At 37.0% G+C, this 15775-nt stretch overlaps 1 protein-coding gene across 1 annotated transcript in view; it reads right to left on the reverse strand.

Annotated features, from left to right (window-relative positions):
• SPO11 (SPO11 initiator of meiotic double strand breaks) overlaps nucleotides 1-15775 on the reverse strand; it is a 50580-nt gene that overhangs the window by 6401 nt on the left and 28404 nt on the right. Inside the window, exons 2-8 of the mRNA XM_067554191.1 lie at nucleotides 11327-11482; nucleotides 5862-5928; nucleotides 5507-5615; nucleotides 4551-4637; nucleotides 2730-2766; nucleotides 2387-2496; nucleotides 1124-1223 (exon numbers count right to left, since the gene is read on the reverse strand). Coding sequence (XP_067410292.1) covers nucleotides 1124-1223; nucleotides 2387-2496; nucleotides 2730-2766; nucleotides 4551-4637; nucleotides 5507-5615; nucleotides 5862-5928; nucleotides 11327-11482 — 666 coding nt within the window. The remainder of the gene's footprint in view (nucleotides 1-1123; nucleotides 1224-2386; nucleotides 2497-2729; nucleotides 2767-4550; nucleotides 4638-5506; nucleotides 5616-5861; nucleotides 5929-11326; nucleotides 11483-15775) is intronic.

Here is a 15775-nt window from a genome sequence, read left to right on the forward strand (position 1 = left end):
TTAGAGCTAAATCTGGTAGGCCTTAATTTGACGAAATTCCCATTAGAGTCAATGGGATTTTTTTATGAATTGTGACTGGAGGAATGGACCGACTATACATAATGGTTTGTCTAATAGAGGAAAACAATATAATGACATTTTGAAATATTTCCTAGTTTTGCTTTTTCCAGTGGAGCAATAACCACAGAGCCATTCTGAGATGGGTCAGACTCATACTGGTGGCTCTCTAAGAGACGCCTCATTAAGAGACACACCCTTCATTGTAGACCAGAACTGACTCCAGTCTACACTAATTGTGTAGTATCTAGCTTTCAGAATGGTAAACTACTGACATTACAAGTGTTGGCTTATAAGAATGGAGCTATAGAGAATGTTGGTTACCCTAAATCAAATTTTAAAAAAATTCATGTTATTGAAACCAAACCATCTTGTATTTTTTTTTTTTTGGTCTATTATTTTGCGTTTGCCTCACATCGTCTGGACATTGGCTGAGAAGTGTATGTATCACTCTATATGTAAAGTTCTGCTGAGCTTTCCTCAAATGCCAAACTGGAGAAAGGATCCAAAGAGCCCTATTTCATCCTCCCTATTCCATCCTGCCAAGGGGCAGCTACAGTCTAAAGGTGGAATGTTCAAATATGCCTAAGGGCCAGATTTTCAAAGGTACTTAGGTACCTAATGAGCTTTTCAAAAGCCCCAAGGCACTTAATTTCCCTTGATATGAATGAGTTAGGTACCTAGGCACTCTTGAAAATCCCAATAGGTGCCTATTTGCAACTTTAGGTGCCTAAATACCTTTGAAAATCTGGCCCTACGTGATTCACAAGTCCTATGGAAAGGCTTGTCACTTCTTAGGCACAATGTCCAGGGTTGCCTAGAACCAATAGCTGGGTTAGTCACCCCAGAGGGTAAGGGATGGGACTCCCTGCTTCTGTATTAAACAGTGGAGGAAGGCCAGCACAGATGTCACAGTACTCATCAGTATGCCTGCAGGCATTCTGGTTGAGTTTAGAAACTTTTGCTTTGATGTGGAACCTCCATTGCCATACCATGAGCTCCTGGTCTTACAAGTCAAACAAAAGCATATAAATAAGGTTCAATTCTGCTGTTACCATGCAATTACCATGTGGATCTGCATCCATGAGGGTGAAAATAGGGATATGGAACGTATCCCACAATTTTCTGACTAGAAGTCTTGTGTTCAAATCTGGTACTCCTTTTCCCTAAGGGAAAATCAAATAAAATCAGAAGTCTTGGAATTAACTAAAACAAAATCTGGCTGGGCACGTGCTTAGGTGTGTCATAAAAAAACAGCAGGAACATTTGTCCTGCAGTTATTGTGTAGGGAGATGGTTGCCCCTCTTCCAGCTCCACAGAAAAGTTACAAAGCAGGTGCAAGGGATGGGGTGGAGAAAGAAGTAATGAGTGGGATCCACCAGGTATGCACACAGTCATACACAGATGTCTGTGTCAAGCCATGGTCACTATAAAAATACCTATGCTTTTTTCATATTCATGGTACAAAAAGAATACATAAGGTGGCTGTAAATATGAGTGGACTTCACCTGAATTTGGGAACACATACATATACTGCAAAAGTAGTATAAATGTGTGTCTCTCTTTGGGATGGGGTGGGGTAAGCTACTTTCCCCAGAACAGTCAGAATTTTCCTCTTTGGTCTTTCACAACCCCCACAATCTCAAAGAAACAAACAAAAAAATGCTCAACAACTGTGACCTGTTCCATTCGTGCTTTTCTATCTTTAGGAAATCTTCACAACAATTTGATTTCAGGAGCAATTCTCTGTACTTGATTTTAATATAGCTTTTTGTGTCTAGCTTTCTTTGTGTTTTTTTTTTTTAAATAATGTAATGAAGACCATATCAAAATTGTCATGAGACTCTTCATTATTATTACAGTACTCTATCACACTGATAATAGATGGATTTGTGCAATCTCAAAAAAACTTAATCCATGGATTATTAATTTAATCAATTGGAATACCTTTATTAAGCCTTTTTAAAATATGTTATTTACATGCTTTTTAAAAGCACTATGCTACATATTCTACATTCCATTCTGTTATATGGCGTAATTAAGAGTATTAATTACAACCTTATTTGAATATTTTTAGAAAAAAGGATTATAAAATGTGTATTTGTAAATATGTATAAAAACAGAAAATATATTTTAGTCTTAAATATGATTCTGTTTTTCTCTATTTTTATAGTATTAGGTTAATAAAAATGAAGGAAAATGTTGGAGTTAAACATGTCTTATTTTAATTTTAATCTATTTGAAGCTACTTTTTTGGAAATCACCCCACTGTTACTATATTGTTAAAACTCTTAGCTCTAGAGGTGCAATGTGATATGTCAATACATACCGTAATCATTATACATGGAGACAATTTATTGCAGAAGTCATCATCCAGGAGCCTCTGAAAAGTTGCATCTTTTTCTACAATTAGTATAAATTTTGCATTTGTGATCACATCTTTGATATTAAGGCTAGCTACATGTAAAATGAAATCTGGCATTGTATTAAACTAATCAACTAAAATACGAATGCTCTAATATATGTGTTTTCAAGCCAAAGGCAGGGCTCATAACTCAGTTTCAGAACCAACAAGTAGAGAAAAAAATTACAAAAACATTGTTTAACTTGGAATATTCTTTGCTTATATTTCATTTTACAGTCTACAACTAGACTTCTTGCTTAAAGGATACTTTTAATTCCTTGAACATTAGATGGCACAGTAACTGCCTAAAACAACAAAAATGAAATTAATCATTTAAAATTGTGAAAATGATGTATTTTAAAACAACAACATTAGGTAATGAACGCCAACATTACATCCTGAAACGACCATTCATCTCTTTATATACAGCATTGCTCTTGACATCGTCATTGCTTTATAGGCAAACTCTATCCTATAGCCTGCTGTGAAACAAGGACGTATAGGGATCCTCCTACTACCATGAGGCATCTTTCAAAAAATATCTGATGCTTCTTGCATATAGGATCACCCATCACATAATCACCACATAGGGATGCAACTCCCCATTTTCATTTATGTTTTAGCCAAGAAAAAAGCCACTGGATGTGAGACTGCAAGAAAGTTTAAAAATAGAGTTGGATGCTCGTTAAAGATCTTTATAAAAGACCTTTAAACTACTTCTTTTGTTAACCTATATTTGGAGTTTTATTTTATATTTATAACTGTTTTGTAACAGATAATTTGGAATATGGTACTGCTTACTTCACATCTCAGATTAAGATTTGGCTCAGTCTGCCAAGCATATGGATAAGATAACAGGAAATGGAAAAAGATCTTGGCACAATAGTCTGTATATATTGATGTGTGTGGTCTGTTTTAATTTCTTACTGCTATATAATCTCAGGTGCCAATGTGGACCAGCTTCATAAATAGAAATGTGAGGCCTTGTAGAGAAGCATTGATAATGGAGATCTTTCAAGTTCTGATTTAGATGAAAAACAAAGTAAAGATAGATAAAGTTTTCTTTCCATTTTTAAATCATTCACTTGTGCTTAGAGTGGAAACATTTTCCAGGGAATGATAGTGGAATTCAGAAAATCAGAGTTTTATTCCAGATTTTTACTCACTTGCAATGTGCATTGCGCAAATCTCTTAGGGCTAGATTTTCAAAAGAGCTCAGCTCCAAGGTAGTGCACAGATTTTCAAAATCTGAAACCAACTATTGGTATAGAGCACTTGAAAATCTGGCTCTTAACTTCTCTTTACCACAGTTTTCTCATCTGTAAAATGAGGTTGATGATACAATCTTTTCTGCTGTCTATAAGTGGTATAATTATAAATAACTCTTTCTGATATGTGAGAGTCTATTGTTATAAGCTATTACGTGGCCCAATACTTGAGTATGAGTGAGTTAAAGGCTTTTACGTACACTTATGGAAATCACAAGTACCTCCACTGAGTTCACTGGGTTTTCATTGGTGTAAAACTTGTGTAAGTGAGAAGAGAATCAGCTCCAGAAAGAAATTCCTTTCTCTGAACATATGGCTTGATTCACTGTATATACTTTTACCAACACAGATCCTAGTTGCATGACCATTTCAGTGAAAGGTGCATCCAAAGGACAGGGTCACAGTACTGCAAAGGGATTGCAGTACTCTCACTCTGCCAAGAACTCACACGGACAGAAATTGGGTGTGTTCATGTGCTCAGGACACTCAAATTCAGAGCACCCCTTGGGCAGAGCAATGTCATAGAAAGCCTCCACCACAAATTAAAGGTTTCCTCTGGCAGAAATTCCATGATGGAAGGTAGTGTAAGCTTAGTTTGCTCTTCCCACGAGATAAGTGCTTCTGTTGAATCTATAGCTGAGCCCTAAATTTACAATATATAAAGCACACAGAAGTGGGAATCAATAGTGAGAGTTTTAAAGTACTGTAATATCTAAGTTTGCCACAAGCACAAATGTATGTAAGTAATAAATTAGATCACAACAAATATAGGAAATCACACAAACATGGACATAAAATATGTTAATATTAGGAATACATACTGTTGCACTGCATGTACAATTCACTTTTGTACCATCTTCCTCAGTATAACTTAAGTTACCAGCAATGCAACCTTTAGTTGTAGACAGCTGAGGAAAAAAATAGCAGTAACTCAAGTTTTGTATAGAAAATTTTATACATTGGATAGGAAAAGTTGGAGTCATCTACAAAAGACTTCTGACCAGAAATAAGCTGTTACTGACCACTATCGTCATGAAATACAGATTTTTAGTTCATTCATCCTACGTAACTTAATGTATGCTACTAATTTGTGTTTACAGAGAAAAATATGTTACAAACTTCAAGGCATGAACAAATATAACATTTGAAAGGATGTCATGTTCCTCCGTTAGGTATGTTATATACTCATTTAGACCCCAAATCAGCAAACCACTTACGCGCAAATTACTAAATCAAGGCCTGAGATTCTAAGGCTGAAATCCTAGTTTAATTGCAAAACTCCCATAAACTTCAAGGGAGCCAGCATTTCATCCAAGCTCTTTGGATCAAGGAACTGTCACCAATGTGTTTTCTGTGAATCACTTAGTACGGGGTCCCCAAACTACGGCCCAGGGGCCACATCTGGCCCGTTGACACGTTTTGATCAGCCCACTGAGTCCGTTCCCCCCTCCCGGCCCTGTCCCTTCCTCCCCGTCCTTCTCCCACGTGACGTGGGCCCAGCACCCTGGCCAGGAGGAGCTGCTCTGGCCCACCATAAGAGCAAGACTGAGTGATGTAGCCCTGGCAGCTGAAAGTTTGGGGACCCTTGACTTAGTACATCTGTGAGTGTTAATAAATAAAAATATATTTTATTTAAGAAAATTATATTTTTTAATTTTGCCACATACATCTCTCCAATCATTTTCTTACTTTTTTCAGTTGTTCATATAATGCTATATATATGGTTTATTATTATTAATAATAACAATTAATAATCATCATCATAAGCACTACTTACTATATGTAGACTTCTCCTCGGTATTTTAAGCATGCAGGAAATGTCATTGACTATACTGTCCACAACACTCTGGTTACCAAACAGTAGTGTATCACTGTAATATATATCTCTATCAAGATAAAATATTGTATTTGTAAAAATAAACTAATTTTAATACAATACTGATTGAGTCATAGGATTCTGAGATTGTAAAAGAACATTTTAATGGAAGCATGAATAATTCTATCAGTTTGAAACATTTTACATACAAAAATATGTTATGATATTTGACAAGCTTAATAGCTAGGTTCTTTAATCACTATAAAATTCTTAAAATATATTTTTGATTTGCAGTTAGAGAAATGCAGTCTATTACCTTTTCGTTGCATATGTATTGTTCTGCACCATCTTATAGATCATAGATAATATTTTAAGAATTATAGCTGGAAAATAAAATACAATGCAATAATATTTTAAACTTATCCAGTACTGAACTATAGAATAAATAAACTAAATTACATTATAAATTAAAACAATGGCATAGGATCTTAGTTCTTTTTTGCAAAGTAACCCATTCATTTTTAATAACAGTTGTATCCCACATTTTCAAAACCATGTTTGCAAAAATATATGTACAATACCTTGCCTGTACGTTTACCTTATTTGTGTGTGTAAATTGGATAAAGGTGCATAGAAATTCTCAGAATTAGTATTCTTAATTGCACATGCAAATTAAGCACATAATCTTTTTTTTTTTTTTTTAATGTGCCTAGGTAAACATAGAATAGAGGGATTTTTTGATTAATTAACAATCATTGACAGCACAATTCATAGAGAAAGTGATAAAAAATGAAGCACAAAACTTCACTCAAAAACGTGTCTCAAGTATGATTTCTAGAGACCTTTCTCACTTAACATTTTGGATCTTGATTCAGTTGACATCTAGCAGTCATAAAATCTGCAGAAGTTCCACAGATGCTAAATCTGTTCAGCTTGACCTAAATATGGCCTTCTATCAAAGCCAAACTGCCACAATATGCGTGTTAAGTACAAATGAGCTCTTAATTTCTCTTAGGTCCAGATTCTGAAGACAATCACGCTTCCTCCAGGAACAGCCATCATTGTAGGTGGTGGGTTTGACTGGCTTTGACTGGCATTGTGTATTTCTGAAACTTTCTGCCTTTTTGATCATCAGTCAACTGGTGGGGAAGGTGTATCTTCCCTCACATCTTTCGATTTCCGTGACAAGAGGTAGGAGGCTTTCTCCTTCCCCAAACACCTTTTGAAAAGAGATGCTATCTTTCACTTGAGGCTCCCTTAAAACGTTTCTCTGCTCATTAATATTCAGTCAGGCAGAAAAAGAATTGGTCCCTGTTAGGACACAGGGTGCTAACTGGGCATGCTTAGGCAATCTTTCAGCTTTATTCTCATAAGCCTGGGAAATGAGCCTCTGGAGAATATCTAATCCAGCATGAATTTTACATAGACCAGCAGCCACAGAGACTAATTTCTATTGGATCAATCCTTTAATAGAAAGGTTCTGTATTAATTATTAACTGTTTCCACTGCAATTAACATTACAATTTAACAGAGATGGGAAAGAGTGGGTGAGGACTGGGGCTTAGAAGATAGATCTGGGTTTTATTTTATTTATATATTTCTAACAACAAAATGTATGTTTTATTTCTTCAACAGAATACTGCAGTATGATAAACAAACCTAAAACAAAAGAAAAAAACTAACAAAGAATTCTGTTGCTATATTTTTTAACTCACCAAATTTTGGTGCTGATTTAGGGCAGTCACTTTTTATCTTTCTTGTGGTACAATGAGATATCATCTGTAGACCTACAGAATCTTTAAACCTGACATTTTATGAACAAATAAAATAAAAATGTAAGAAGGGAAGGTACAATTAATTATTTTGTACCAGGTAGTTCACATTAAGCCTCTATTCCGGCAACCAGAACTGCTGGTGCAGTTTTTAGGACCCATGCAGAGCCCCATTAACATCAATGGGGTGGCTGAAACCCTCTGGAAAGCAAGTGTTACAAGCTACCTGATGATCCACTATGCTGTTTTTATACCATTCCAACTCCTGGAACATAAAGATGATGGCCAAAGGAAAGAGAACTCTAGCAGTTCCCATCTACCTGAATCACCCAGGATATTGCTCTATATTGCACCGGGTGGTGAATCAGCCTCTGGCTGGTCTCCAGATTGAAAACAATAAGAGGTTTGCCTGAGTAAAGATTTCAAAACTGAACCCCAAACCAAAATGTGTATTGTTCCCAAGTGAAAAGTAACTTCAAATACATGCCAATTTTCTATATGTTTTTTCTAAGTAGATATTTATTAACACATCAGCATTCATTCTCATGTATAGTAAAAACAAAAGAACAGCTGAAACAGGAAAAATGTGGCTCATCATTAGATATGTTTGATGTGATAATCTGCAGAGTTAAAATTAACTTTGTTCATATTAAAAAGTAGAATTGAAAAAAAAAGTATAGCTTTCTTCTCAAGCCCAGGAACTTAAATCGCTATAGAAACTCTACACTTTTCCTATTATGTCCACTTGAGATCCATAAATTCAATAAAATGTTTATATTTCCATCCAATTACTCCATATTAGCAAAATGCTAACAATATTTATTTGTTTAACAATTTTAGCAAAGTGCCTCAATTCTATCTCTAACTCACTTTATGGAGCAAACATATTATATTCCCTATTGCCTCAAAAATGGATTAATCTAAGTGTCTTCTTGTCAATTTCACAGTTTCAGGATTAACAGTCACCTGATTATCAAAAGGTACAATCAGAACAAAATTTTTCCTAGTGCCATTTATTTATTATTAGGTAAAACTGATTTCTACAATTATTATTGTTATTATAGATCATTTTTGTGCCTAAAACACAATGTTCCCACAAGAGTTCTGCATGTATTTATCCTGTTTTTTAATAACTGAACTTTAATTTCTAATACAACATAACACTTCTGTATTTCTTTACTTGTCACATGCATTTCCTCATGCGTCCTTTGGGTGGCAGAACACACCACACATCATGAGAATGTGCAGGGTGTCACAAAGGACAAACACAATAACCTAAATAAATAAAAATTGCATTCTTGACCCCTAGAGTTGATCGGATGAAGCCCTGAAGCATGAAGTTACTAACTTCATGTTGTTTATGGGATTACATCAAAAGGACTCATTTGAATTTATTTAATGGAGACAAATAACAACCATTTGTGGTATTTAATAATCAACCACACAGAGGAGTAATACCTACTGTATATTTCCCCAATCTGCTCTGTTAACCAAGATGAGAACAGGTGCTTTGTTTCTTGCCAGACTTGTAACTATATCTTGTATAACATTTTCTATTGCTCCAAGGATCTCAGAACTGAAACAATGAATATTAAAGTTTTGTATGATTAACTATAATTCACTGTCAGTTCTTACCATTGATCCCCTCCCCTAAAATCTACAACAAATATTTAAAATATTAATTGCTATACTTTATGTATTAGTTTTAAAGAAGCATAACATCACAATTCTCCCACCCCTACTTTTCTGAACTTTGTCTTGCTTAGTTTCCCTAGAATCCTTGATTTGCTATTCTACATGCATGACTGAGTTGCACAAGTTAAAAGTACATTTCCAACCATACCTCATACCATCAGATTTTCAACCAGCTGAACTTTCAGACCAACTGGTTCATTTGAGACTAATGATTAATGTTTTAGTTTAAGTGATGTAATATTTGTTTTGGCTATGATTTAGGTTAATTTGCTTTTAAATGCTGTAAATTGCAAAAAAATTCAAGAGTACAAATAATTCCTTTTGTACCATATCACATTAACCTTTTGATCTGCTGCCTTAAATGAACTGTTGAGATTTTTAATTATATGAAGGATTTGGCTCAAAAGATGCACAGTGAAAAGAGTAAAATCTATGTTTTTCATCTAAGCAGACAAACTAACCCGGCACCAGATCCCACATAGTAAAATAGTAGGTTGGTCCAAGTATTGTGACAGATGCCTTTTATTTTCATAAACAATCTGAGTCCAACCTTTGAGCTGTCCTTAAAATTACAAGTGCACAGTGTGCCAGTATAAATCTGGGTAAGAACTAGAACATTATATTTTAGTCCAATATTCTACCTGCAAGCCTAATTTTGTCCCTGATTATGGTCAAATAGTAATGCAGTTGCAAAGTCAATAAAAATAAAAAGGCTTGATCCTACGGTCACTGCATAAGTTCACTTCCCATTGTGAAGCAGTTGCATAACTGAGTCCCATGTCTTCTGATCTTCAGATGCATACTCTGTTCTCTAAAATTTACTGTCTTCTCTAAAAAGAGATTCTAATAAGTGCAGAGAAAACAGTCAAAAGGTGAAACACTGTAAAGTGTAGAGAACGGTTATAGTAAGTAGGAAAGCAAAGCTGAATAGGACTGTTTTGCAGGTACGATGTACACTCAAATACTATGGTGATGAGGGACATATAAATACCTAGGATAGATTGGTAGATAGGTAGATCATCTAAATTTAGCATTGCCATGCCTCTTATAGATACTTTTATCACTAGGCATTTCTAACTATTTCTTTGGATGCCACAGTTATCTTTTATGTTCCATATGCATCTTGAAGTTTGCCTCAGGGTCTGCACAACTCAGACTGTTTTGCCAGGTATCTTCCCATTTCTTTAATAAAATGCATGGCCTGCTCTACACTGTCAAATGGGAGGTCCAGGTTTCATTTCTTATCCTGATTTCTTGCTTTCTGGGCCATCAGAAGCTGGGAGGGTTTCAAAGCTTTACCAACTCACATATATTCTTTCCTCTGTTCCATCTCCTTTTCAAGAGATGAACTCAGTTCCTATTTAAAATGTATTTTGGGTTAATTATAATGAAATCTGGGCTAAGCGGTGCAGCAGTATAGAGCTCACAGCAGGATACAGCCTGTTAGCCCATTTCTATCAGGTCACACATGAACATTTTGTAGTGTTGGCATAGTACATGGAATGCACTTAAATAATTATGTAATAAAAGAAAAAACCTGTTAAAGAAATAATCTTCCAGTACTTTTAGCAAACAATGATATTTAGATACAAGAGTAAAACTCTTCCAAACAAAAATTTGCAGTTTTTGAGACTAATGTTTTTATAACTAAATTTTGATCTGAGTTTGTAGTTTAAACTGGGAATGAAGATAAATAAAAATATTTAATGTTATTTATCTTCATTCACAATTTAAGCAACAAACAGATTACAAATTATGGTTTTGAAAAATTTGTGACATTAAGCTCTATTATTTAGAGTAGTATGTGGTTGCATGTGTGAAACCTGATGCTGTGTGTGTGTGCAGTGTCATTTCTGACAATGGGGGACTTTAGGGCACGTCCTCCATACTGGCTTCTGGACTTGCATGGCTCGATCAGGACACTATGTCCGTATAGTGGCACAGGTACCCATTTTGCTCAAGTGATTGGGATATTTTGGGGGCATCCTCATTTCACATTAGCATGAGTGAGCAGGGCAATGTGTGTGGTGGTGCAGGTTCCTGTTTTTGCCTATGCCAATGGGCTTTTGGGAGGAGAGTTATTTTCCACACAGGCATGAGTGAATTATAGCGTGTATGTGCAGTGTCACAGGTACAGCTTTTGCCTGTGTCAATAGCATATATTTTTTGTGGAGGAACTTGTGTCTTGCGTTGGCATGGATGAACTGGGGCAGTGTGTGTGTGATGGTGCAGGTACCTGCTATGCCCACACCGTGGAAGATTGTGTGAGCACCCTTTGTAACTTCACTCTCGTCTCCACCTTGTCATGGTTTACCTAGTGATTGGGCAAATGTCACTGGAGGGGCCAGTTTCCCCAATTCCTGTCTCCTCTCTGGCAGCCTCCTTGATGGAGCGCAGCAGGGAAAGCCTGTGGTTCTCCAATAAGGTGAATGAAGACCAATCTGTCTCCCCTGGGAGGGACGAAGACATTCTGAAGAAGAGGTGACACCCTCAGCAAAGGGATTAAAATGGGTCACTATGGGCATCAGACATCAAATTCCCACCCTCCCAACCCAGTAATAGGAGCTACAAAGGGCCAGTCAGCGAGGAAGAGGAGGAGATCCCTGAAGAAGCAGCAGTGTGAGACAAACAGCTTTTCCCGCCTTTTCTGGCTGGCCAGTGGCTAATCCCGCCCTCTCTGACTGACACCTCTTTTCCCGCCCTTTCTGGATGGCCAATGGCTAATCCCGCCCTCTCTGACTGACACCTCTTTTCCCGCCCTTTCTGGCTGACCAGTGGCAAATCCCGCCCTCTCTGACTGACACCTCTTTTCCCGCCCTTTCTGGCTGACCAGTGGCAAATCCCGCCCTCTCTGACTGACACCTCTTTTCCCGCCCTTTCTGGCTGACCAGTGACTAATCCCGCCTTCTCTGACTGTCACCTCTTTTCCTGCCCTTTCTGGCTGACTGGCTTTTCCCACCACTAGTGACTAATGACTTTCCGGACCTGCAGTCAGAGCAGGGGGGAGAGCTTGCACTCCCAGAGCCTTGATTGCTCTATCTCGATCCCTACTGGCTTAGCCAGGTGGCCAATCAGAGGCGAGGTGGACTTCTGAAACAGCACTAATAATAGCTGCCATGTAAAATGAGTGCCACATGTGGACGGATTAAGTGGCTCCTGGGCTGGGATAAAGCGTTGTGTAGTGGCCCAGGTGTGCACCTGTAAGTTGGGGGGGGGGAAGGTGTTCTAGACCGAGGAAAAGAGAGAGGGGCTGTAGGGGCGCAAGAGTGGCCCAGGTGTTGAGAAGCTGAGAGGAAAGGCTTTTAGGGGCAGGTACTCAGGTCTGTGGCAGGCAGCCTACATTTGTGTCTGGCCAGCGAAAGCTATCCAGAGGTTTAGAAGTGCAAATCAATGCAGAGACTCCATACCCTGGGCCCCAGACAGAGTGCAACAAGCAGGAGAAGGGAAGGGGCTAGGAAAGGTCTTCAGATGACTGTGTTATTAGAGAAGAGACAAGGGGAAGTGCAAGGCAAGGGGGACAAAAAGGATGCTGAAAACGGCAGTGCAGTATTTTATCAAACCCAAGTATTCAAAAAATCATGAGTCACCCTAACACCCCCCCCCCCGCCCACATAGAATGACTTAAAATCATGGGATTTTGAAAAATAATAAATATTTTGTCTTTTTATTTGCCTTCTGTTTGAAACTTTAGCAAATACCTGAGTCATGTTTTCAAGTTTTTCCTTTACAAATAGGATGGCAAGAAACTTACTTTTTAAAAAACTGAGGTTCTCACCTAATCATTGGATTCTAGGAACTTGGGGCTTTTGAAACAACACTAAATATTACATGATAAAATCATGGGAGCTGGCAACGCTGCGAGAGCATCTTGCAGTGTCACTCCAAGTGGGATGACAGAGTGCTGGAAGTGGGGAATTCTGCGCACTTGCAGGATTAAATAAAATAGATTTATGTTTTTAATCATACTGAAGTATTCAATACACTGTTTCTTCCTGTTAGTAAGACTTTTAGTTCTCTCTCTTTAAAAAAATAAACAACTTTTTCTTTTCATGCCATCTTTAACAAGAGATGTCCTGGTTTAAGGAGAACTTCTGAACACTGCATGGGCCAGTTTCTGCTTTCACACTAGTGCAATCTGATCACGGTTCACATTGAGCTCTATTGGTGTTACATGAGTGTGGGAGTAGAAATTTGCCTTCTGTTTTTCAGTAGTGGTTGCTGTGGCAAGATTATTCCTTTCTTTTTAGGAGGAGCCCAACTGTGGAAGAAAAAGCAAAGTTGGAGAATTTATTTTGTTCTGTCTTCATTTTTACAGTTTTTGATATACCAAAGATTTTGTATTGTCAACTCATAACAGCATCATAGTAGTTATCAGGCTGAAAGTGGTGGTTTAGACACTTGGTTAGGAGGTAAATGCGGGATATGCATATTGAAGACATGTCTACATTTGGGAAATTTTTCAAAGATTTTCCACTGTTGGTAACACCAGTTTCGCTACACTGTAGTTCGCAATGCTGTGGGCTGCCTAACATCTAACTGTGTTGCTTAGACTCGTCTAGGAGTACTAGATGTCATGGTGCTTAAAATGCTGGCAGCCGCTAGCTGCTGGTTTTCACTGGGGTTCCTAGCGTTGCTACCATCAATGAATGCTTGTTCCCTGTACCTGTTGGAGTAAGCAGCCAAAATCCAACCTGGGTTGGTAATAACAAATCCACAGATGTATTCATTCAAGGAAAACCTCAGGCTATGATAACATGAAAACAAAGTGCTGCAATTACCAGAGGCAAACAAAAGAAAGGGGAATTAATAAATCCTTGGAATTCTCAGATCTTTAATCTTAACTCTTTGGCCTTTAGGTATCTTTGGATCACTCAGGAAATATTTTTATGCAAAACCCCCATAGCTCTTTCCAGTAACTCCATGTCAGAATCAACCGAGTTGCAGAGTTTTGTTTGATATAGAACTGACAAAATTATACAATGCCCTTAGCAACAGATTGCAAATAAAACTGCATATGTGAACTTGCAGGGAGGTATTTTAATGACTTATTTCTTCCAGCAAAGCAGTAAACCTCAATTTAAAAAAGCATGACCCAAATACTGAATGCCTCTTCCAGTGTTAGCTAAGGGTAAGCAGAAATTGAGAGCAATAAACAACAATAAAATAATAAAAACCCTCTATGCTCAGTCTTTATACAAAACAAAACAAAAAAACCCAAACCCCCACATAAAACTAGCATCCAGAAAATTATCAGTTAATCTACAAACATTGGGCTGTTTCCTGAAGTCCTAATTCATTTTTTACTTGGCAAACTCTGATAAAGATCTGAATAAAAAATGAGTTAAATCCTCAAATATTTACTAAATGTTTTCCACATATATTAGAAGAAAAAATGACTGAAAGAACAAATAATGATCTATTACATTAGATGCTGAAATGGAAAGAGAAAGGGCGCAAAAGAAGCATAGGTGATGCAATTGCCCCTACATTCGCTGTATCTCTGTAAACTCATGAGCAGTAGAGGACACCACGGACATAAGAAAAAGTAATTGCTTCAAGTTGTAACCTATAGCTGCACTAGTTATTGACAAAATTATACAAGGTAGATGAGATACATTTGTATTTGTTAGCACAAACACTCTTGTGCCAAAAAGTTCCCTTCATTAGGTTTTGTCTGCTTTTGCAAATGTGTGCTTTATATAAGGATATTTTTAAAAGGTCTATACTATAAAACAGTCTATTAATTTCTTAAATAATTTCTGTAAATGACTGAAGAGGAGATTTTTCTGGTTGGAAATTTATTCATAAGTTATTCATATATTAACAACTTTATGAAGCAAAGTACTCCATATACTAATATATGAAAGTATATGTGTTTTATATGCTTTTTTTCTATTCATTGCATATTTTATTTGAAGATATATTTTTTCTTTGGTATCATCAATCTCTGTTCCACATTGATTTTTTCCATGATTGTGATGGTATTCCTCACTCACTCAGCCATAATTAATTACTTTAATGGACCAGTAGCCAGTAGTGGTATTGAGATACCAAGTCTCAGTTATTTTCAAATTGTGTGTGAAAATAAATTCTAAGTAATCAATCCTAAATAGAGGGAGAGGCCTATAAAATGTCAAGCATCAGTGTACAAGCAAGACTGGTTGGCTTAGGTCTGCCACCATCCTTATTTTCCCATTTACACCTATCACATTGGGAAACATATTGCCCATCATCTCATAGGAGGGAGGACCCTTTTTTGTCTGTGATGAGACCAAGTGCAATGATAAATATGGGGCCAGTTAGGAATGCTGAGTAGTAATGGCAGTTAACATAGCAGTTGCTTCTGTTCAGTGATACTTAAATAAACAACAAAAAAAACACAAAATTTCCACAGCAGTCATGTAAGAGCTTTCTGGGAGTGCTGCTAGTAAGTTACAGCAAGTTTCCTTCTCTTTTCAGTTTCCTAAGATTACAATTTGGACAAAGCTGGAAAAATAGACCGTCTCTGAACCAGCAGATTTTACTGTGAACAAGTTAGTGGAGTAGTGGAGTCAGATCCATCACCTACCATTTACATGAACAAAGCCCAGGGAAATAGGAGATGAAAAGTCACTCACAGCTAACAGTTTAAAAATGGTATATCCCTTCCTATTTGACATGGCTTGATAAAGAAGAAAATCTAATACATGTTTTTATCATACCCAACATTTGAGTGAGAAACACCTGCAAGCCATTTACTATCCAGTTACCCCGCCTATAATAG

This window comes from Emydura macquarii, unplaced genomic scaffold (genome assembly GCF_026122565.2).
Source record: "Emydura macquarii macquarii isolate MOO-44397 ecotype Brisbane River unplaced genomic scaffold, CSIRO-AGI_Emac_v2 contig_1483, whole genome shotgun sequence".
NCBI classification, from domain to species: domain Eukaryota; kingdom Metazoa; phylum Chordata; order Testudines; family Chelidae; genus Emydura; species Emydura macquarii.